General features: G+C 42.1%; 1 protein-coding gene across 8 annotated transcripts; it reads left to right on the top strand.

Moving 5' to 3' along the window:
- The first annotated feature begins 1 nt into the window (after position 1).
- Positions 2-20,894, top strand: PTGR1 (prostaglandin reductase 1). Of its 8 annotated transcripts, none has more exons than XM_042015328.1 (10): positions 2-102; positions 7,650-7,756; positions 9,649-9,694; positions 10,414-10,473; positions 11,694-11,861; positions 14,324-14,441; positions 14,728-14,883; positions 16,389-16,494; positions 17,503-17,621; positions 18,569-20,894. In XM_042015328.1, exons 2-10 carry the CDS (start codon positions 7,651-7,653, stop codon positions 18,677-18,679), a joined length of 990 nt encoding a protein of 329 aa, XP_041871262.1. In that variant the 5' UTR covers positions 2-102; position 7,650; the 3' UTR covers positions 18,680-20,894. The 8 variants fall into 8 exon arrangements, with proteins under 8 accessions (XP_041871262.1, XP_041871261.1, XP_041871260.1 ...); XM_042015327.1 differs by having other exon boundaries at positions 6-106; XM_042015326.1 differs by having other exon boundaries at positions 8-110.
- Positions 20,895-23,219: the final 2,325 nt, after the last annotated feature.

The following is a 23,219-nucleotide window of genomic DNA, read 5'->3' as shown; positions in this document are numbered from 1 at the left end:
CGGCAGCAGAGGGGCGGTGCAGGGCCGCGCCTGGCGCTTCTGGGAGCAGGAGCGAACGCTGCCGGAACGCGGGCGGAGGGGACAGCGCGCACCCCCGGGCAGGCAGGCAGGAAAGGCACGGCGGGTATAGCTAGGAAAGGGCTCCGCCGCCTCTGACGGGGGCGCGACCCGGCGGAAAATGGCGGGTGCCGGCCCCTTGAAGGAGGGCGGCCGGAGGCCTGTGGTGCCCGGGGGATGTGGGGGTGGACGTGGCACCTGGGCGTTCGTGTGGGGTTCTGTAGCGGGGCTGAGGAGCTTGAGCGTTAACTCCAGGCTGCGGCGGGAAGTGCTTTTGTACCGCCCTGAAATTATATTAAAATGAAGGAAGTGCGGTTCTATACTTTCAATGCAATCCTACTATACCACCCCCTCCACCCCCGAGAAAAAAAAAAGGGGAAAAATAATCGCCATCTGTGCCTGTTCAAATCTGTTGCTGTGATTTACATAGACGTGCTTCCATTCAAGCAGAATAAGGAGAATTTGTTCAAAATGTGTGAGTACGTGTCACTGGAAGAACAGTAGCTGTCTATTTATTTCTGCACCGGTCAAAGCGGGAGAGTGAAGTCGGCTGGATGCATTTACTCATTCCTGAGCCTGCTTTAGTCGTGCTGTGTAAATGGACCAGGATTTTGCAGGCTGGCTCCAGTCTTACACTGTCAGCTGGACAGTGTTACTGCTGAGGTCTGCTGTAAAACTTGGTGTCCTGAACTACTGGGTTTGATGTTATTTTAGTTATTTGAAATAATTCAGAGTGCAGGTCTATATTACACTAGGGAAAAAAATAAAGTGTATTTGCTTGCTTCAGGAATTACATTGGATGCAGCTGTTTAAGGCACTACTAGTGACAGCACTGCAGCTGGAACTACTGCAGCCAGAAGCATTTGATGGTGCCTTATCTGCTGCTCACTTGCTTACCTCTGGACACCATACTGGGAAAAATAGCACAATGGAGAGTTCTGAGATTTCTGCTGCCAGACTGTGGCAAGGTCAGATATTAGACAGGTTGCCTGAACAATTTCTGAAGAGACTGTGAAATGTTTATCTTTCAAAAGTAATACAACTTCGCCTGTCAGTGTGCTGATCACTGATCTGTGATTCCACTCTTAAAATTTGTTTCCTTAGACTCTCGTTAACATCTCCCTTCTTTTTTTCCTCATGTCACTTTAATTTTTAATTTATCTATCTCGGTCTCCTTAATATTACAAATAACAGGTAACAGATACCAGATAACAGATCAGAGGTATGTCTTGTATGTGCTAAGTGGGCTGGAGCAGCAAGTTTCCATCTTTGAGGGAGAAGTTGGTTGTGCATGTTACAGGCAGGAACTTGTTCAAGGTTGAAACTACCCTTGTAATATTACAGAAATCCAGGAGGGGGCTTCAGAGAGATCGGTGGTGCTAGAAAGCACCAGATTGAAGCTTGTCTCTTGCCTTCTGAGTTCACTTAGTACACTATGCTGCAAGAGATGTGCACACTGCAAGGGGATGTTTAACCTTTGTAGAAATCTAAGCTTTTAAAAACTCAAAGGTTTTTTTTGGCAGCTGTAAAATCAAGTAGATTAAACATTTCTCTCTGTGGTGCACTAACAGGCCTATCTCTGCAAACCTAAGAAGTGAAACTGAGCTATAGTATGTTATTACAGCTTTGAGGAAATTTTGCATTTACTGATGTTGCAACATGTGTTTGTCCTGTATCAGCATTTAAGTATAGCAGAAGTACAAAAAGTGCCTGAAAGCAATTTAGGGTGCTGTGCAGTGACTGGGAAAGCACAGCTGGCCTTTCAAGAAGCTTCAGCTTTGTTTGTCAGCCCATATCACCTGCCATACCCCATAGAACCATAGAATTGCTAAAGTTGGAAAAAGACCTTTAAGATCTCAAGTCCAACCTAGCACTGCCATGTTCACCAGTAGATGAATGTCATTTGTCCATGTAGTAGACGTATCCTCAAGTGCCATATCTACATATTTTTTTGAACACTTCCAGATATGGTGATTTCACCAGTTCTCTGGGCAACATGTTCCAATGCTTTGCAGCCCTTTCTGTGAAGAATATTTTCATAGCACCTACACTAAACCTCCCTTGGCTCAGCTTAAGGTTATTTCCTCTCAACCTGTCACTTGTCACTTGGAGACTAGCCTCCCACCTGGCTACAACCTCCTTTCACAGTGTAGAGAGTGGGTATAGAGTTTTCAGTGGGTGTAGAGAGTGATATGGTCTTTATGTGCAATTTCTGAGAGATGAATGCAGCTGACCTATTTCTGTGATGGCGTTGGTTTCCCTTTTCACTTCCCCTTGTGAACTTCCTCCTTTGAACCTCCGTTGGAATTGCAACCTTGTAACAATGTGCAGGGTGGCACAGTCATTTAGCAGAGTGGTAACTAGTCACCTTCAATCTGACCTTTTTCCAAGATTTGATAGTATTGCATAAGGAAGTGATTTTGCAACTTTATTGTTTCATAATGCAGTGTCATGCTTGCGTGGATATTTGCAGTATGGTCTCTGCCAAAAGTGGCATGGGAGTGGTTTGCCTTTACTTTGTTCTTATCACAGGGGAAAAAAAATACAATTGAAAAAGCATTGTAAGAATTAAGCCAAGTGGGGAGGACTAATTTTTGCTAAAACTTGTAGGTATGTAGGATTTGAGGCCTACGTGGTTGGTAATCCTTGTATGTGTATAGGAAATCGTGAGGTGGCCTCTGGGTTACTATGCCCTTGGCAGGACTTGCCAAGAAGTCCTTTTATGCTTATTTGGGGTTTTTTTGTGGCTTGTTTTTCTTTTTTGAGGTATTTGTCCCTTATGCTGGTTCTTGGCACTTTGCTTTGAAATACTGCAGAATACAAATAAATTGGATCTGGCAGAAGAAAATAGATAAGATGACGATTAGAAAAGCTTTGCTGTTGTGATAATGGGTGAATTTCTCCTCAGAACCAATCTACAAACTAATTATGTCTGAGATACACTTCACTCAGCTTTTAATCATACCCTTTTCTTGCAATGTGGGTGTGACCATAGGTGTAGCTGCTTCAGAATGGAGGTACAAGGAAAAGTACCACAATCATATCTGCAAATTGTGACTGTCAGGAAGATGAACTGTTAAGCTAACCCAAAATTTGAATTGAACTCATATGTAACTGACAGGTTTCTAAGAGGATTTTGTCCTCACGGTTAGATGTGGGCAAGTCCAGGCTAGGAAACCATACCACACCAGTCAGGAATAATAGCTGAGGTTACTTAAGAGAGGTAAACTTCTCTGGTTTGACTCATGCTCCCTTGAGAACTTTACTGCTTTTCTGCTTTAGTGTGAAGATTCCCAGATTTCAGGTATCACCACTAGCTCTTCGGCCTCCAGTCAAACTATTTCAATTTTCTCAGACTTGTCTGTCTCTTTTATTCCTGACCTTCTTTTCTAGTTGCTAGTATGTATTATGGAATTACGGTTTTCACCTCTTCCTTCTCTCTTCCATTTTCCCCTGCATTGTGAACCTCCTTATCCATGCTGATTTTGGGTACCTGAGTTATGATTACCTGTGTGAAGGTTCTTAGCTTTCAGCTCTGCTACAGTTTGCAGCAACTGCAGTGTCTGAACACAGATGGGATCTTTGCTTTTTTATGTATATTCTTAGTGCAAAAAGCCAAGATTTCCCAATCTATTAGTTCTTTCCTTGATAGTCTTTATTATTTGGTAACTTGATGGGCTAGACCACAGGGCAAGGAGGGTTTGAAGGACATCAGAATAAATGCTGTCTTGGAGTTCACTTCAAAGGCTTTGATGGTTCTTTTTTAAGAAAATCAAGCAGAAATGCATCCCCTTATTTTTAAAACAGTCTTCTTATCACTGTCATTGGTTCTTTCTCAAGTTATCATAGCAGTCTCTTTACTGTAATGATTATAATGGTCTATGAAACACTTTATACAGAAAACACGCAAAAGTGAAACAAAGAGTTATAAATCTAACAGCAAAAAGCTGTTAGACAAACATTCCTAGTAACAATTTTGAGTCAAAATTGGCAACATATGAGGAATTTATTTGCCACAGACATGTTCAAAGAAACAGCTGCCCAATTTATTGCATCATGGTATATGTGTTTTGTTTCTTTTAATTACTTCCAGAACATTTCATCCATCTTTGTTTAATGGATAACCCAAGTTTTATCCATAGCTAGACAGTGTTTTATTAAATTTACTGTCCTGGTTAGACAATTACTGCTGATTAAGTTTTGTGGGGTGTACTCGACTATGAAATGGCTCCCTTACTGCACCTGCAATGTATTAATCAAGTTTTCTGAGGTGTATAGGCCTTTGACTCCTTAACTTTCTCAAGATATCTGTCTTGTTCTATGACTTCTAATTATTCTCTAGTTAATTGATAACCATTAAATAATTCTTTATTGAACTTTGTTCTTCAACTATTGATTAAGTTCTCTAAGGGGTATGGGTCCATGGAGCTCCTTTCTGCATGTGCAGTGAGGTAATTTCTCAGGGTTTTCTACTGTCACTCAGCCAACACAGATCTAAATCAAAACCAGCTCAGAATCAACCAGAATCAAAAATCACAGTCAAATATTTTTAAACTAATTAAACATAGTTCATTACAAAATTTTTTTAAAAATCACAGAACTCCTGGTTAACTAAGATATAACTCACTGTCAAATGTATTATTCAAACCTACTGACCTTGAAAACAAAGCAGTTTTGCAGTTTACAAGAGCAGGTTACTGTTCTTGGAGCTGAGGTTGTGGCTATGGCATGCTTAGTCCAGTAAGATTTAACTGGACCCCACAAATGTTGTATCACTGCTGTTTATCCTTTGGGGTTATTTGATATGCTTAAGCAATGTAGTACTTACCACTCAGGATTTTGTATCTAAATATACAAAATAGTCTTGGTTTGTTAACTTGGAAATTACTTTGTGTATCCATTAATCACACATGTGTCTGTGTTCTGTTTTCTGTTTGCTTTGGGTCTTTTTGTTTTACAACCTACAGAAAGGTCTTCTAGTCTTGAAGTGGCTATAATGATGCAATTGCAGTAGAAAAAGAGAAATGGTAAGCAGAGAATTTGTCCTGTTTCTAAAATTAGGCCTAAATATAATAAAAAATGGTTCAATGAAATTAGTCTTTCAGTATTGATCCTAGGTGGAATCATTGCTCTGCTGAAAAAACCGGTGTATTACAAAAAGTGGAGATTTTTGATAGGAAGGTGAGGATTCGGATGAATGGGAGGTGTGAGAGTGGAAGCACCCGGGGAAACAACAGAAGAGAGCCAGAAAAGGCCCGTACTGATAGGATGTAGATTTGCAGATCGTCATGATTACAGCTCGTTTGACAGTGCCAGGTAGGGAAAACAAAGGACAGCCCTCAGGCAAGTAGTAAGTTCCTGTACTCAGACATGGAGACTCAAGCTATTAAGATAGGATAGTGGGAAAATAAAGAACAGGGCTGTGCCTTGGAGGCATGCAGACAAAAGAGACAAAAAGCAGGGAGTCGATATTGATGATTCACAAACGTGTGACACTGTGGAAGACAAAGCATTTCTGAATCACGGATGGCTTGCTCTTGCGGGTACAAATGGCACATCAGTGAATGGCTGCCAGCCTAGCCATCATCCCTTTATCCCTGCTCATTCCTGGTTGGGGCACTTGGGTACCTATCCAAATGCGGGGCACACAGGTGGGACAAATCCCTCTCAACGCCTGTGAGTGTAAGCTAGTGAGTGGTATCAGTTTTGTGTTACTCTGGACACACCTTTTGCTCCTGTAAACGTGTTTTCTGGCTTTGCTTTGTTGTTGCTGCAGTGTCATGGTATCTTGTTACAGCCAAACACTGTTGATACCAAAGCAGATACATATAGTGGCAGATACAAATGCTGGCTTTGGCTGCCAACTTACCGACTGTGGGAGGCCTTGACATTGATTTTGATTATACTTTTTTCGTTTTGTGAGAGGTGATTTCCCCAGCACACGTTTCTGGTGCAGGAAACCCTCACTTGTGTTTGTCATTGAGGAACACGGAATATCTCTGTTTCATCATAGAAAGTTGTGTGAGTTGAGTGCTGATTAGTTTTTGGATTTGGTGACTTACTCTTTTATCTAAATAGTGGAGAACTTGCCCTGTTCTCCCTGATGCTTGCATGTGTGTCTTTAGTAAACACGTTTTGCTTTTTTTTTTTCTCGGGTCCTTGTTACTAATTAGTACTTCTGTCTTCATGTGTTTTGTAGTTGAACACGTTGCTGTGTATTGGTTTCTCTACACTTTTCACCCTTCATGTTGTACTTGTGCGTTTTCACAAAAAGAACAAAAGGTGAAGATGGTCCCCTGGACAAAGTTTTCCCCCATGCTACATATCTCATTGCAACATAGTTGGGGCAAAATGCCAATTGTTTCTTAAGGTGGCTCGCAGATGGAGACTTAGCCACACAAGCTCTCCTTGCGCTGGGAACAGTGAACATGTCAGAGCACAGACCTTGAGTGGCAAACATATGGGCCATTTGCTGTGTTAAATTATGAATTGAGCAATGAAATTGACATTAATTTTTAATTAGATATTTTTCCACAGAGGTAGAACTCTTAAGAGTTCTGGATGAGTAAAATGTGATTTGAAGAAACTCCTGTTGTGGTGGATAGTCTTGGTCTCCAGACTGCAGTATTTTTTGGGTTCTAGAACCATGCAGTGTGTGCATTTAGCTTTGCATGCTTGATAATGTGCCTGTGCAACTGGCTGGGCAATTAACTGGGGGTGGTTTGGAGGACTGATCTCAAATCTTAATGCGAGGAAGGTGAATCACACTGGGTGTGACCTATGCTATGTTTACTGAGGGTTTACACTTAATCCTGGGGAAGTGTACTGCTGACAGCAGACATTTCGCCTTTTTAAAGTGTGTGTGACCGAAGGAGTCCAGTCACTGACTGAGTCGGATGTAGAAGGTTATTGACTTGTCAGCAGAAGACCCCGTTTTCACCTGCCTGCTCTAAGTATAAGATTCTCTTTCTTTTTCACTTGGGTATAAGAAGGGAAAGGGACTTCTGAGGATAGAATTAATGCAAGTCATTTGTTTGTTTCTGTCGTCTATGGAAAATGTTGGTAGCAATATGCTCCCAATTGCAAGCTCTGAGCTTCACAACTGGAGAAGCATTTTCTTTCAATATGATGAGTGTCACAGAAAGAGGTCTTGCTTACCTTTGTTTTTCTCACTTGCACTTTGGTTCAAGCTTGTAAAAATTTAGGTTCAGGTAAGGGGAGCAATAGACTTAAGTTTTTAATTTTTTTTCTAATGGGACTTTTTTTCTCCTAAAACTAGTAGATTTCTTTCTTTAGTATCTTTAGAGTGGGAGTTGCACATTTTGTTGGGTTGACTTCCCACATGAGGACTTGCTGCCAGCAGGCAGAGAGGTCTGGCAGGTCGCAGGAAGATCTGGGTTTCTAAAGCAATGAGGTGACTTTTCTGACATTTTCTTTATCCGATGATATTACCACAGAACCAAGCAGAGGTCTTCTTGGCATGTTATCGAGATAAGTGTTTTGCCTCATGAAATCTAAACCAGCCCCATGAGCAGCCCACCACTGTTGGGCATCGCTTTGACTGGTGTGCTTTGTTTGTGTTTGTTGCACAGGATGGTGATTGCCAAGGCATGGGTTCTAAAGAAGCATTTTGATGGTTTTCCCAAAACCAGTGACTTTGACCTGAAAGAGGTAGAGCTGCCAAATCTAAAGGATGGAGGTGAGCAGAGTGCTAAGTGTTAATACTAATTTTTGTGGAGGTTATCTGATAGCTGATGTATGCCCGTGCATCTATAAAGCTGCATATTTCTGTTTGGAATTTCAAAAATTGGCGGCTTGTCACAAGCCATGTGCCTTAAGGGAGAAGGACAATTGCTAAAGAAATACACTGATGGGGTTGGTAGTTTCAAAGACACCTTGCCTTCTGGTAATGCCCTTAGAAACAATGACTGAACTCTTGTAAGTCCAGTACACAGCAATTGCAGCACACCTTTCAGAGTTTCATGTTGCCTAAGTGCACTTGCTGCCTGATGGCAAAGGCATTCGAATGTGTTTGCAAATGGAGAAAATTACCGAAGTGGTATGGCCTCAAAACCGACAAGGAAACCTCAAAGCCACAAGGAAAACAGAATTTGTTTAATGTAGAAAGAGAGAAGTGGACTGTGACACAGAACCAATGAGGTAACTGTAGTAAAACTCAACACATTTTACTAGTAAAAGGTTTTTGTCTACTTTAATTTGCAAAATCATTTGAGAAAAGATGGAGAAGATGATACCCTATAGGAGTATGTTTTCAGTGGAGTTTTTCATGCTGATAGGGAAAATATTGAGGATAGTGCTGAGGGAGAGCAGTGACTGCATTGGGAATGAGGCTATAGCTGAAAGACCTCAGGGCTGGAGTCAGTGAAGGCTGATCTTTTATTTAAAGAAGCAAGATGGCAAGACTTCTGCCTGCATTCAAAATTTTTTTTTTTTTGCCAGTCCTTATCTTATTTGTTCTGTTGCAACAAGAAGAGAGGTTGAATATAAACAGAAAAAAAAAGGACAGATTTATTCCTGTGTTTCTCTGTTTTGAAAACAGTAAGGAATATGATAACTTGTTACCATATCAACAGCAAGAGCTGTTGATAAAAGAATGAACTTTGATTTTTGGTTTCACATGGACATTTTTACCATATTTTCTTGAGCCTCATCTCACCACTTGTCATTTACAAAATTTGCCACACTTTAAAGGGTGTGCAGGAGGAATTGTGCAGAAGGTTATTAAAGTACCAATTATGTTTACAGAAAACTGTTTTCTCCTTACATATACAGATGCACTTAAAAATGTCATGCCTGTGGGTATTTAAGAACATGGAGTAATTTCTTCCTTCCTACTTTAATCCCTAAAGCAAAAAGAGGCATAAGTTCATACTACAGTGGCACTTTTAAAGGCAGTGGCCTTCCTTGTTATGTTATGTGTCTTTCTTGCTCACTCTTGAGTAATGGGAAGGTATTTGAATACATTTCTAGCTTGTACTAGCTAGACCACTGCAGCACAGGCAATGAAAAATATTAGTAGGTGGAGATGAACCGCTAAAAGTGCTGTGTAAATGAGAAGTTTAAAACATGTTTAACAATGTATTTCCCAAGAACTGGTGTTATTAGAGACAGTAAGGTGAATTAGGCTACTTAGAAAAGATAAGCTAATGCCTTGTATTTAAGGAACCAAGTAGCTCGTATTTACCTGTGCCAGGGTGTCTTATCACCCTCTTCTGGCTGAATCGTGGAATGACATTTTATAGGCATCAAAATTAAATTAGAGTTTTGCTTAGGAATTCTGTCTGTGTGACCCTTCTGTAGGGAGAGGAGGCATATACAAAATTGAGGAGTTGAAAATAAGATGGTTTCCTAAGGATACACTGCAGAAAGTTTCTTTTTCAACAGCATACCAATAACCCAAAACTAATGAATGTAGTAGTCATTTCTGGTAGGTTTTCCCTAAACAAAGATGGGATGTGGGGGCTTTGAGCTGTCAGGAGTTCATATCAATTTAGCTGGAAAACTGACTTCTGGAAACTATGCTCTACTGCACTGTTAATATCCAGGAATTTGCTTTGTTTTTCATCACAGAGTTGCTGCTTGCATCGGTGTTTCTCAGTGTTGACCCTTACATGAGGTATACCTTTTTGTCCTTTCTGAATTTCTGGCTAAAATGCCTCATTTGATTTGCCACTTAAACCTCAAAACAACATGCACTGGCGGCACCCACTGTCGCCAGAGTCTCAATGCCTTTGTCTTCTTTTTATAAAACTCATATTAATTACAAGACTCAAAATATAGAGCTGTGCCAGATTTAGCTAGACGTTGGGGTAATGTTTCTGCTGCCCTAGACTTTTCTTGGAATCAGCTGCTGTTCCTTGTCATGTCTTCAAATGAAATGCAATGTACTCAAATGAGACTGCAGACCCATAGCAGTTCCTGCTTAATTTAACTTAGCAAACTTGTACTTAAAGATACATATTCTAAGTTGGACATTGCTGATATACCCAATAAGCAGTAGTTGATGCACAGGGAGACTGGGTAGTTTGAAGAGGCTTTGTGGACACTAAATTCAGAGATAGTTCCCTGTGTCTCAAGCTTCATGTAAGCTTCATGTAGAGGTAGACCATGCTGGGAAGATCAGTGGTGTCATCCCCCCAACACTCCTGCCCGGGATGCTCAAGTAGTTGGCTCTGGAAAACATCGGTTATGCTGTTACAATGACAAGCTATTTGTGATCTGTTCAACAACACTGCTGATACTCTCCTTCTGGGTCAATTGGTTGCTACTAATTCTTAGTGTGTCTGGAACATTGTTAAAGTTGCGTACAGTAAGCTGTGTTTGCCTGTGTTACAGACCTTACAGTCGAAGGCTCATGAAGGAAGGGGACATAATGATAGGCACACAGGTTGCCAGGTAAGATCTTCAGTTCCTGATACCAATGTGCATGGCAGATCTCAACAGGAATGTGCTGACACTTGAGACATCTGCAGCCTGCATTATCCATCCTTGACTTGAATCTACATACTTCTGCTACTGATATTCTCACCTGTAACTGGTTGGAATGTGTTTTTCTTTTAAGAACCTCTTTTACCTTTCCGGAGAGCATTTAGGCCTCTGATAAAATCTATATGTTGTTTCTGATGATAGTGTCTTCAAAAGTAATTCTTACAAATGTGAAGCACTAACCATTGTACTTGCCACACATGTTAAACTTCACTTTTTAAAACCTGATGTGGTGGTAGCTGCGTGTCTGCAATCATGCATGCTATTTACTTCAGCTGAGAATACCTCACCATCACCAAAGATACAGCTCTAGCCAAAGGGTTACATAACCTTAAATCCATCCTTTTCCCAAGCTTGTGGTAATTCAGCTCTACAGATGTCCCCTCTGTCTGCTTGTTCCTGCTGTGCTGCCTGTAAGTTGCTGCCTAGGAACATCTGTGGCTTTTGACTCTTGTGTTTCTCTGCAGAAACATTGAAGGCTGGGATAAATTAACAAACAAGTCTGATGAACAGAAGGTCAATTGTTTCTAATAATTCTAAGATTCTTATCTACCCCTTTCCAACACAGTTTTCCTGTTGAGCTAAGAAAGTGAAATTTTCATTTGGCATAGAGACTGCTGATATGGATATCTCCCTGATTTAAGATATTGCTTTTTATCTGGTTTCTTTACCCCAAGAGGTTCCATCTTCAGGATCTTCAACTTTTAAATGAGGTACAGGTTGTCTGAGAACAGACAGCCTAGCAGCAACTCCTTGCTGTTCCATGCTTTAATCCCAGCATCCTCTTTCTTGCATTCTAACTCACAGAAGCCTGGTCTGACTCAAACCAAACTGGTGCTAGTCAAAGAAAGAGTTGGCATTTGTGTGGGAAAATGGGGGTTTTTTTGGGTGGGGCTGAATCTAAAATCATCTTGCCAGTATTTCCCTCATGGTAAGAGGTCGTAGGCATTTCAGGAAAGGCACTTGACACCGACAGCATCAGCAGGTATGGGATAAAAATCCTGACACGAAGTATTTATTTTCTGAATTACAGGAAGAATGGAAGAGCCAGCCAGTATTGATTTGTTTCTGTGTTTTTGGTTTTGTTGTTTTGTTTTGTTTTGTTTTGTGTTTTTTTACTTTTTACACAGGATTGTAGAAAGCAAAAATCCTGCTTTTGCAGTGGGGGCCTTTGTCGTGTGTGATAGGGGCTGGAGAACTCATTTTATCTCTGATGGGAAAGATCTACGACTCCTTCCTTCCAGTTGGCCGGAATCACTCCCAAAATCTCTAGCTCTTGGAACAGTTGGCATGCCAGGGTAAGTTTGGAGATGAAAAGGCAACTATCCCCTGGATTTTAAGTGTGCAGGAGGTTTCTGCCTATCTGTATGACCTTTGTCTTGTTCTACCAGCATATTGCCTATTCACGCTGGTAGAAAGGTGTGCTTCTGCGTGCCCTTGCCCTGTATAGGGCATGAAGTTTGGCCTATCCTCTACATCAGAGCAGATTTACCTTGGAGATTATTGTGCCTCTCCTTGAGGAGCTGTAATAAGTAAGAAAGGGGATCCAGGAAGAGCTGGATAAAATCTAGTTCAGTCTGTGTTAACCTCAGTGGAAAGTCTCAAACTTCACTGGCACCTGGATTAGTCTGCTTTTTCTGATTGGGCTCTGTTGCTATCACTGTATTTCCAGAATCAACACCAAAATGCAAAAGACAGATGCTGTATCATGTAGCAAAATAGATGTCGTTTGAATTGCACTACAGCAGACAGAACTGCTGTGCTTTGGAATCTGTATTTACTATTGGAGTCTCTCAGTCATCTGCTTGCATTTCTTACCTCATTCTCTGTAGTTTTTATGGGAGATGAGGACTTAGTCCTAATGCCTGAAAGGCTTTCAAAATTATTGTAAAATTGTGTGTGGTGGATAACTTCTCAGATTTCATTTTAACATCAGTCAAGATGCATGTTTTTTCTAGATGTCTTATAGAGGGATTCAGTTAACCCTTTCAGATGAGACCATGTGGGAAGCTCTAAGCTTGAATTTAGAGATTAGAAGAAGAGTTTTAAGGGATTCTGGGCCAGTTGATGAGCTACTTCAGTGGTTCCTACAGATTACTAGTGCACTGCTGAGACCTGAAGTACAGTTTCCAGTTTTGGGCCCCTGACTATAAGAAGGACTTTGAGGTGCTGGGGCATATCCAGAGAAGGGCAACAGAGCTGATGAAGGATCTGGAGCACAAATCTGATGAGAAGCAGCTGAGGGAGCTGGACTTGCCTAGCATGGAGTAAAACAGGCTCAAGGAGACCTTACTCTTCTCTACAACTACTGACCCCCATTTGCCTAGGTTATAGGCAAATGGGGGTTAGTCTCTTCTCCCAGATAACAAGTAATAGGACACCAGGAAATGGCCTCAAGCTGCATGAGGGGATGTTCAGGTTGGACATCAGGAAGAATTTCTTCACAGAAGAGGTTGTCAGGCATTGGAACAGGCTGCCCTGGGAAGTGGTGGGCTCACCATCCCTGAAAGTGCTCAAGAAACAACTGGATGTGGCACTTCACACTAAGGTTTAGTTGACAAGGTTGGACTCAATGATCTTGGAGGTGTTTTCCAACCTTCATGATTCTGTGTTTTACCTATGTCCCGGGGTGACTGTATGATACTATATTCCCTATCATCTGCCCTATGCCAGACATGAATCCTGTGCCTTCCTGTGTCTTTAAGCAGTTTCTCAGGAGAGGGGGGAGAGAAGCAGGCGAATTTTTCAGAGTGGTTTGTGCTCAAGGACATACAGTCCTCTGCATTCCTGCTGCTACAGAGCCAAGGAAAGCACCTTCCTGCTTTTTTTTCCCAGCTCTTGGCTCCTTTTCTCGGGAGACAGAGAGTTAAAACTCTTTGGTTTTTAGCTAGCCTGCTAGCTGAGCTGCTTGCCTCCTTTGGCAAGAACTTTTCTTGGGTCTTTTCTGCTCTGTTCTGGAACGTCATCACCGGGAGGCCCTACACCGCGGCCTGGAGGGGCCCACTCCAAACCCCAGCTCTGGAGAGGGCAGAGCCACACCTACAAAGAATTCTGAATCTTCCTCGGTCATCTCCCAGAGAGAGGTTTTATTGTTTAATGTTATTCATTCTTTGTCCCTGTGCCTACATGCACTTTGCTTGTTAAATAAATAGTTTTTTTCTGCTTTCCTCCAAGGAATTTCTTTTGGAATCGGGTGGGGGAGGGACTGTTGAAATCTGCCTTCTAACAGAGGGATGTTCATTTCGGACGTTTTCCTTCAAATTTGTCTCAAACCAAGACAAACCATAGCTGTGCACAGTAGTCCTCAGGAGCAGTGAGCCCATTCGTTCAGCAAGTTTTCCTCACCCTTTTTATCTTTTTCTGTCAGCTTCGATTTGTGATGAGTATCATTTAATCTGGTAGATACCAACTGGCAACTGACCTCTGTCTAGCTTGGATTTACTGTCTCTTCCAGTATGTAACTGAGTTGTCACAGAGTTATTGGTGTTTCTCCTTGTGACTAATGAGCACAATGAAAGCTGTTTTCACTTTAGAGAGATTTCTGCCTCAACATTCTCTTTCCCAGCAGTATATCTGTGGGTTTTTTCTGGCATGGCTGTGAAAAAGCCAAAGAAGGTGGGATTAGGTTTTGTGTTTCACAAAATAGGAAAACTTAATCTTGTTCTGGTGGTGATGATACTTTGGTTCAGTGTGGTCAAGTCACACTTCTGTGTCTGTCGTCTTTTTTTCCTCACTGAGCATTCTTTCCTTTTCTTTGCAGCCTCACTGCATATTTTGGTCTGCTGGAGGTCTGCAAGATGAAGCCAGGAGAGACAGTGCTGGTTAATGCTGCAGCTGGCGCTGTGGGCTCTGTGGTGGGTCAGCTCGCTAAAATTGGGGTGAGTGGCTTGAACTGCTCATACTTGCTGCTGAGAAGACTTAGCTGTAAAACAGGGCAACAAGGCCATGAATGATCAGTAGGACAAGCGTCCCTGAAAGCATGCCTGCACTAGGGCCTTGACATGGAAAAGCTCCTGAAGACACAGCAAATCTAGTTGAATGTTTCAGGAGCTCATATGCTGACAACAGCCTGACTTTAAGGGTGAGCCCTTCACCCAGCCCTCTCTGAGTGTCAGCCTGTGTTGTCAGGGGATGTTTATAAATGTTTTTCTCCTTTCCTTGCAGGGTTGCAAAGTGGTCGGCTGTGCTGGTTCAGATGACAAGGTTGCCTATCTGAAAAAATTAGGCTTTGATGAAGCCTTTAATTACAAGACTGTTAAATCTCTGGATGAAGCACTGAGTAAAGCCTCTCCTGATGGCTATGACTGTTTCTTTGACAATGTAAGTTCAGAGAGAAGGCCTTGTCTTGAGGAGCTGTCATTTTCTTTAAACTATAGCAGGAACTCAATATTGTATACATCTAATTGAAGTCTACTCCGGGAACTCAATATGGAGGTCCATTTAATCAAGCAATGGTCTCTGTAGGAGCTTACTGCTTTTCTGTTCCCTTCCTACACATACTTCTGCAGCTGACTTGGGCAGTAACAGAAAGAACAAGATCCAAAAGGCAAAGCTGGATTGTTGGCAGTGTTTGTGGATGGAGAAAGAGAAGTTGTACTTCACTCTCTGAAAAGCATGGCACATTTTGGGGGGTGATGGTCACAATAACATTTAACTGATCCAGTCCATTCCTGGCCCCACCTTGGACCGCAGGCAGTTCTCTGCTATTGCTGATAGGGGAGTGAGTGTGGATGGCTCTGCATTATGTGGTCATGGGGGCTGCATTGGTACCCATAAACAAAACAGTAGCAAGGCCCACTTGCAAAACTACTGGAGCAGCCCTCAGATGTTTCTGACATCTCCCAAATATAGCTGGAATTAATGGGGGCTGTATACTCTTCTTGCCAGGTGTTTGAATGTAAGCATCTTGTTTTGAAGACTTAGAAAGTGTAACAGTATGGATGCAGTTAAACTGCGTCAGTTCACTTTCAAGCCAGAGAACCAGCCCTGGCTCTTTTAATTTCCTAATACAGCTAACATATACATTATACCTGATAATATAATACCTGGTCACAGGGGTATTAGCTGATATATTGGCCTTAAACTCCCTGGCTAGCTACCTGGTTTAAAGAAGCCATTGTCGCCTCTTTAGCATTTCTTTCCTTCAGCAGTGTGTCTGCCAATCCACGGATGAAGGTCTTGAGGTTCTTCCTTTCTTGGCAGTTGAAAGGAATATTTGGTGTTGGGGCAAAATGCTTGTCTCTGTGGCTGGAGCTCCTGCCACTTTGCATTAGCCTTCCAAATTTCATGTCCCAAACAGGTTTTATGGCCATGGCCATTCCCTTAATTTTCACTTCCAACTTTTATGCAGAGCTCCCCACAGCAGTAAATTTTATTAGATCTTCTCACCATTAAAAGCTTCTTTTCACAGCACATCCCTGTTCTGGAGATGAGAACCATTAAGTAAAAACTTACATCACCATGATGTGAAAATGTAGAAGTGCAGACTGGTGTGTCGGAAAAGCAGAGATGGTGCTTCTTAGCACCCTTAGGAGGAGGGACCTGTGTGCTAGTCCTGCCTGATGCTTCCAAACCAAGCTTCATGAAGCAGATTTGGAATTAAAGCTGATTTCCTACATTCATGACTAATTTTTGGAAGAGTGAGATTGAGTCCTCATAGCACTGTGTAAACGCAAGGGTTTCTGCAGGCACCAAGTCTTTGGGGTAGTGGAAGTTGCTTCCCCAGACTGAACCTGTTGGTGCAACAATGCAATATTGGCAGATTTTGACAGTCAGTGCTAAACACTGGATTGTCTCTAATGCTGCACATGCTCTGGTTCTTATAGGTGGGCGGAGAATTTGCCAGTGTTGCTATCAACCAGATGAAGAAGTATGGAAGGATTGCAGTCTGTGGAGCCATCTCTGAGTACAATGACTCTGTGCCTCAGAAAGGTGAGGACCTGATTTATTGTGTCTAAATTGATTTTCTCTTTGGTGATGGCAGAAAGACATAATGAGAGTCTACTGTTTACTTCCCTGTGCCATTTAAGTGTATATATGTGTGTACATTTGGGTAACTAACTGCTGCTGTGGGACACTGGAACCACACTCCTTCTGTGTACATGCACTCATTGTGTACACTATCTGGTGAACATCAGCTGATTAGAAATGAAGGAGTGGTTAAAATACTTAAAACAGGACTCCACAGGGCCCTAAGCAGATACAGATCAGCAGAAAACAGGTGTGGTGTCATGATGCCATATATACAGTAGTACATACTTTAAGATGAGATAATGGTTTTCCCCCAGGTTTTTAGATGATGCAGGTTTTTGTTTTTTTTTTTTTTCCTCATAAGATTTCAGCTACTAATGAAACTGCTGAGAAATGTGGCTGAATGAATATTCATTTTCAATAACATTAAATTTTACAGATTTTCCTTCTAGAAGAAATGGGAGAACTGTGTTCTCTTTGGCAGCTGACCGGCTTTGGACTCTCAGATCACTTTAAAAAAATGGAACAGGCTTTTGGGAATGAGGAGACTATCACACATTTTTGTGATTGAGGAAACTGTTTTCTAGAGCTTATAACTTAAACTTTGGGAGTTAGAGAGAGCATGAGAGCCTGGCAAGGTGTCAAACAAGGTGTTAAAACAGTATTTTTGAGATTCAGCTGAAGTCCCTCAGGTGAAGCTGAGGCCACTTTATTTCTGAATCAAACTGTTTTCAGAAATGTTTAGCCCCATAGCTTTATAAATCAGGCCTTTGTTTCCCTAGGTGGCTGTCTATCCATGAATTTTTGGTCTTTTGTGCTGGAAATTCTGTTTGGAAAAATATCTGTTGCTTCTGGCTGAAACAAAGTGATTCAGTGGTCTTTATTGGCTAAAAGCTCACTTTGTGCATTAGGATTTATTCTGAATGAAACTGATACTGCAGGTGGCTTGCTGGTTACTTTCTCTTGCAGGGCCTTATGTGCAGTATCCAATGATCTTCAAAGAGCTTCAAATGGAAGGGTTTCTTGTGACCCGATGGAACCACCGCCGAGAGGAAGGTCTGAACGCTCTGCTAAAGTGGGTTGTGGAGGTAAGGAAGGAAGGAAGGAAGGAAGGAAGGAAGGGGCAGTTGTCTGTCAGGTGTACTCACTCTGCAGATTCCCTCTTTGCAAAATCTCTTGTCATAGCTGTTTAGATGAGGTCCCAGCATGACACTATCCTTCTCCCTGCCTTGATCTTTGAGACTTTTGGGGACACTTAAACCGTAGTAAATATGCCTGATCCCTTCCCTGTTTTGTTGAGACATGTGATATTAGCTTGTAGACTCAGATATATTCCAGAATACTTGTAGGCTTTGAAGAAGCATGCTTCCAGAATAATTCAAAACACTTATCTGGTAATGAAGATTTTCATATTTAGAGTAATTAGTGTATTTCTCATTCAGTCATTAGTAGTATGGGCCAGGATTTCCATTGTAGTATTGTGCTGAAATTACTGTCAAGAATGAATGTTTTTGTAGTATTGGGAGCTGGGCTTTAAAGGGACTTAATAGGGAATTTCTTATATTTTATTTTTCGAGGTGGAGGCTGAGTTAGTAGCCAGGTTGGTTCATGGGTGTGAGAAGTTTGTTAGCGGGAACAATAAAGGCTAAGAGGCTGTAGCTTTTACAAACGTGAGGATTTGGGATGGGTCAGGTTTTGATGATTGGATTTGCAATTCCATAGTTCTGTATGGGTAGAGACAGGCCTGGCTTTGCAGAAATGATCCCCTACATGTCAGTTGTCTGGGGACTACATAACAATAAATCTGTCCTGGTGTGTTTTTACAGCAGTGACTTCTGCTTCCCGTTATGACTCCACATAGAAGGTTTTACAACAAAAGCAGACCCTCACAAGGGCCCACCTGGTTTTGCAGTTGTCCTGGTGCATGCCAGCTTGCATGTTTCAAATGAAACATATATGATGGAGAAAATTTTGCTGCAATTTATTTAGTTTTGGTGGATGAAAATGCAGTAATTTCCTTTCTTACTTTTGACAGGGAAAAGTGAAGTACCATGAACAAGTCACTGAAGGATTTGAGAACATGCCAATGGCTTTTATTGGAATGCTAAAGGGAGAAAATATTGGAAAAGCTGTTGTAAAAGTGTGAAGTCAGATATTCCTGGGAGAATGACACAGGAGAATGTTAAATCCTTTTAATTCAGTTGTCAAATCATACGATCAGTATGTTTCAGTCATTTTGCTGGATGTTTGGTGATGGTAACTTCTGTTAATAATTTGGCTAATAAGACTAAGTATATTCCAATTGCTTTGCTCTTGAAGAAATCAAGAGTTGCTTCCCAGAGCTACACAAAACAAAGTACCTTAAAATTGCTGAAAATCAGAATTGTAAAAGATTTGATAGTAGCTTGAACCTTTCAATGAGCAGGCTTGTAGAAAGGAAAATCCGTTCGAAAGCTTTGCTAGCTTGTCAGCGATCTCCGACAAACAGGACGGGGAGCCCAGACAAGCTTTCCAGGAGCTTTTTATTATTTTATTTCTGCATCAGTCTCACAAGAGATGGTCTGAGACATCCAACAACTTCCTGATTGCAAAGCATTCTTAAAAGAAGGCAATGCTTTTAGCCAATCAACATGCGTCTAAAAGTTACAGACAGCTGTCTTAACCAATTCATAAACAGCACACGTACCTCTGCTATACACAATGCTGGCCTATTATGCTTTAACAATACACAAAATCCTCATTATAAGCCTTAAACTTATCTTTCTTGCTAAGCATATTTTTTGCAACTCCAAAATCTATCTAGGCCAAACCTAGAAACCCTAACCATTGTTTTAATGTCCTTGGTGCTGCATAACTGTATCTTCTTCTAGTTTCTCACAGGCAAAGCTGAATTCTAAATCCTTTTGCTTTATTTTCTGAAGCCTGCTTTTATTTCTCACACCTAAAATCCTTTCCAGCTTTTGTGTTTCCCCACACTAGCTGATGGCACATTTGATGTTTACCCATTGATTTGGCCCAGAACTTTGCAAGGGGGATTTTTTTTAACCAATATCGAGGAGGGGAGAACGAGCTAACCTAACAACATTTGGGGATTTCAGCTTCCTCTCTAGCTGGCTTGCTTTTTTTTTTTTTTAAATTAAACAATGTAGCTATCTCAATTATTCGGAGAATATGGAAAGATAAATCTCTTGATGTATACTTTGCTTGTGTTATAGGTCTATTTGTGGAACACTTGTCTCTTTCACTTCCTTGTGGTTCACACAGAGGAGCTAAAATATTACAAGCACTTTTTTATCCCAGTGGATCTCAGTACAGTTGATATGGATAGATCACTAATTTCCATGAGAAACTTGTAATTGGTGTCCAGGCTTGGAGCTGACCTTGCCATAGAGTTCACCTTGGCTCTCCTGGAAGGTGAGATCAATATGATGGCCTGCATTAAATTAATTGGTGTCCAGCACAGACAATGTGCCGAGCAAAGGAGACACACAGATTAGCAACACTAAATATCTTAGATGTTCTGAAAAAGACAGAACAAGAACCTCTTAACTACGGGATACAGACAGGTATTGAAGGTGATGGTGATCCATTTTCAATCACTGTGGAGGACTTCTTGGTTAGTTTTAAGGTCTCATTACTGATTATTGAAGAGGGATCCTAAGCACCCTTACTTAATATCTTTGCAGAGCCAGGATTAGATGCTCTGTATGTCAACAAAAAGAGATCCCTTACTTAAGATGTAGATTGACAATACTTGCTGAGTGAACTTAACAAAACACACCTTGAAATGCAGGTCAGCTGGCCTCTGGGGAAATGATGATTCTTGGTTCTGGTACCTTTTATAGTGTTTTCTGAGGAGAGTGAATTGACAATTTGTGTTAGCTCCAGTGCTGTGGTTTTACAGGGGCCACTGAGGAAGATCTGTGGGCTAATACCACTGTGTATCATGTAAAGGGGTAAACCAGAAAAGGGAACTTGTTGTCAGTAGGCTTCATATCCACTGAGTAGAGGTCTGCTGTTGTTGGTGGTGTTTTGTTGAGGAATTTTCAGAGGGCTTGCAAATCCTAAAATACTGCATTGTTTTTAGTCCAGTGAATTAACAATCTCTTGTTTCAAGTAAAGTGTTGATTAGAAAATGAACTAAGAATAGCCACATGAAGGTCCTGTCTCTTGGTCAGAGTTGCAGAAAGATTTGTCAGTCAGAATAATCCTGGCTCAGCCTGCTTCCTCCTAAAATACTGATCTGTACATTCCCCTTTCTGTGTATAGATTTTATGCTTCATAAATTGCAGTTGATTTTTCAAGGCTATTTAACCATGAAAATAAAATTTTTATGTGTAAAGCCAGTACCAAACCACACACCTCTGAGCCTCTGAACTTCTCTGGGGAACATAGCTATTTTTTCCTGAAAATCCAAGTTTTCTGTTACATGTCAGGAGCACTGCCACAACATGAATAATGACAATTATATCCCTCACTGTCTGGTGTTCTTGCAGTAGTTTCTTACTGTAAGCTTTGTTGTCCTCAGAGTTCTAAGCTTTGTGGAACAATACCTGGATTTTTCCACATGTTGAAAATAAAAAGGAGTTATTAAAAATTTTGGGTTTTTTCCTTGTGGCAGTGACACAAGGTAGGATGAAAGTCTCTCTGTTTCCCCCTGCTAGTGAAGCAAGCTAATCCTTTGAGTACAACCAGGGTAATGAAGTTAACAAGGTGCCAATGCACAGCCTAGAACAAAGATGCTGAGATGTGTTGCTGGGAGAGGCTTTTCTGCCAGTACATGGCTCTATGTCTTTTTAGGGGCAGAGCATGGGGTAGTACCATGCAGGCAGTCCAGCCTGTCCTTGGACAGCTGCACAGGGCTGGTGGGTGGCAAATGCCATGTGCCAGGCTCCCCCTCCTCTAACATTATCACTCTGCAGCTAAGCTTAAAGGCTTTCTGGGAAGGGGTGAGGTCCTGGTGGTCCCACTGGCTGTCAGAAGTTGTGCAAGGGCTTGGTCCTCCTCAGCACTACAGCAGTTCTCTATTGCATGCGTCTGCAAAGGTGGAAAGGGTGTCAGCTCTGCACAGGGCACAGGGGCCATTCTTCAATCACCTTGCAGCCGTGGCTGTGCTGATAATCATATCTGGTCTTTTTGTGCTCCTTTTCTCCAGTCCACATGACCATGTTTGTGCCCCTACATAAGTTACACTTCACAAGTAGGGTGGCAGTGGGATTCTTGAGACTTTATTATCCCAGTTAATGGAGGATGTAATATATGAGAGCAAGAGGAAGAGTTTATTTAATCTTAAATGTAAACAGCTGCAGGCTTCATCATTTGTTGGCTAAATAGATCTTCATTTATACATATCATTATTTCTAGAGTAGTGGTTTAACTGCTTAACACCTTATGCTTGCCTGTGCAAAATGAAGCAGTCTCTAGACTTAGAGTTATTCCAGGCTAGTAAATATGCAACTTTTGTGTCCTGTTCCTAAGCAATGTCAAGCTGGGGCTGGTGGCAGTAACTTGTCTGAGCTCAGGACACAGTGGGTACCCTCCTTGAGGAGTTCACCATGGCCTGCTACACCAAAGGCAGCCTCAGGAAGCACTGGGAATTGTTACAGAAGGCTGTGGTTTGTTGAAATCAGGGAACTATCCCTGGAATGCATTACTGCCTGATGAGCTTCTCTCATGGTCCCCCCAGGGTCGGTGCCTACAGGAGGGGTCATGAGACACTATCACCCAGCCACAGTATTCATTCTTATGTGAGATCTATTCCCCAGCTGGATCAAATCCAACCTTAAACTTGTCACCACATCTGCCTGTACTGAAGCAAGCAAGCCATAGCTCGGATCCTTGGCTTTTATCTTGCTCCCATGACCCCTTACTTTAATTGCTCATCTCACACCGTCGGCTCCAGACAGGTTAGCTTGCTGCTGGCCATTACCTGCAGTGCAGAGAGACACCTCCTGTCCCTATCCTCAGCCCGTTATCACTAGCTCAGTGTGGGCTCAGCCTTCCAGGAAGCTGAAAGCCTCTGGAGCAATCCTGCTAAGTGGTGCTAAAACCACTGTGTTTCCATTATCAGCAGGCTTCACAGCTGTGAGTACTGTTCATGGTGTGGGTCCTTGCTCTCCCCGAGGTGCCCCTCTCAGAGGAACTAGAAACAAAGAAAGGTGAAATACCAGATTTCATTGTCTCCCTGAGCAAATGTGTACTTACTCAAGTAGAGGGGAAATGACCCAAGCCTGGTCTAAAATTCTTCCTTCTTCTGTGCCTTTGGACCTAATGCCTGGCTTCACCGCCCCCTAGAGTCTGTTTATACCTCTGTCACGTCCATGACAAATGCTCCAATTCCTGTAAGCCAGGCAGATGGTGCCGCGAGGATAGTAGGAGCCCACCTTCCCCCATGCATTTCCCTCTAGCCCATTACCTAGAGGTACTACCATCACCCCCGCACTGCCAGAGAGGTACAAGCACAAGGCATTCCCAGAGCCTGCCTGTGTATACACACATGTATAAAACCCACAGACAGCCGTGGCCACCTTGTGGCAATTTGCATCTCACAAGCTTGTGTTTGTCAGCTGCAGCTAGAGATGGGACTTTGGGCAGCTCCCATGCCTTCCTTACCTTGTCTGTCTGCCAGCCTGGACCATCTCAGCTTCCTCTCTCCAGAGGAGGAAGAACTGCATTTCAGGTGGATA

The sequence above is a fragment of the Corvus kubaryi genome, unplaced genomic scaffold, assembly GCF_017639235.1.
Source record: "Corvus kubaryi isolate FWS band 111438036 unplaced genomic scaffold, C.kubaryi_AGA036_p1.0 split3-37296, whole genome shotgun sequence".
Lineage (NCBI taxonomy): Eukaryota > Metazoa > Chordata > Aves > Passeriformes > Corvidae > Corvus > Corvus kubaryi.
Note: the sequence above shows the minus strand (reverse complement) of the source record. Positions and strands in the feature narration are given on the sequence as shown.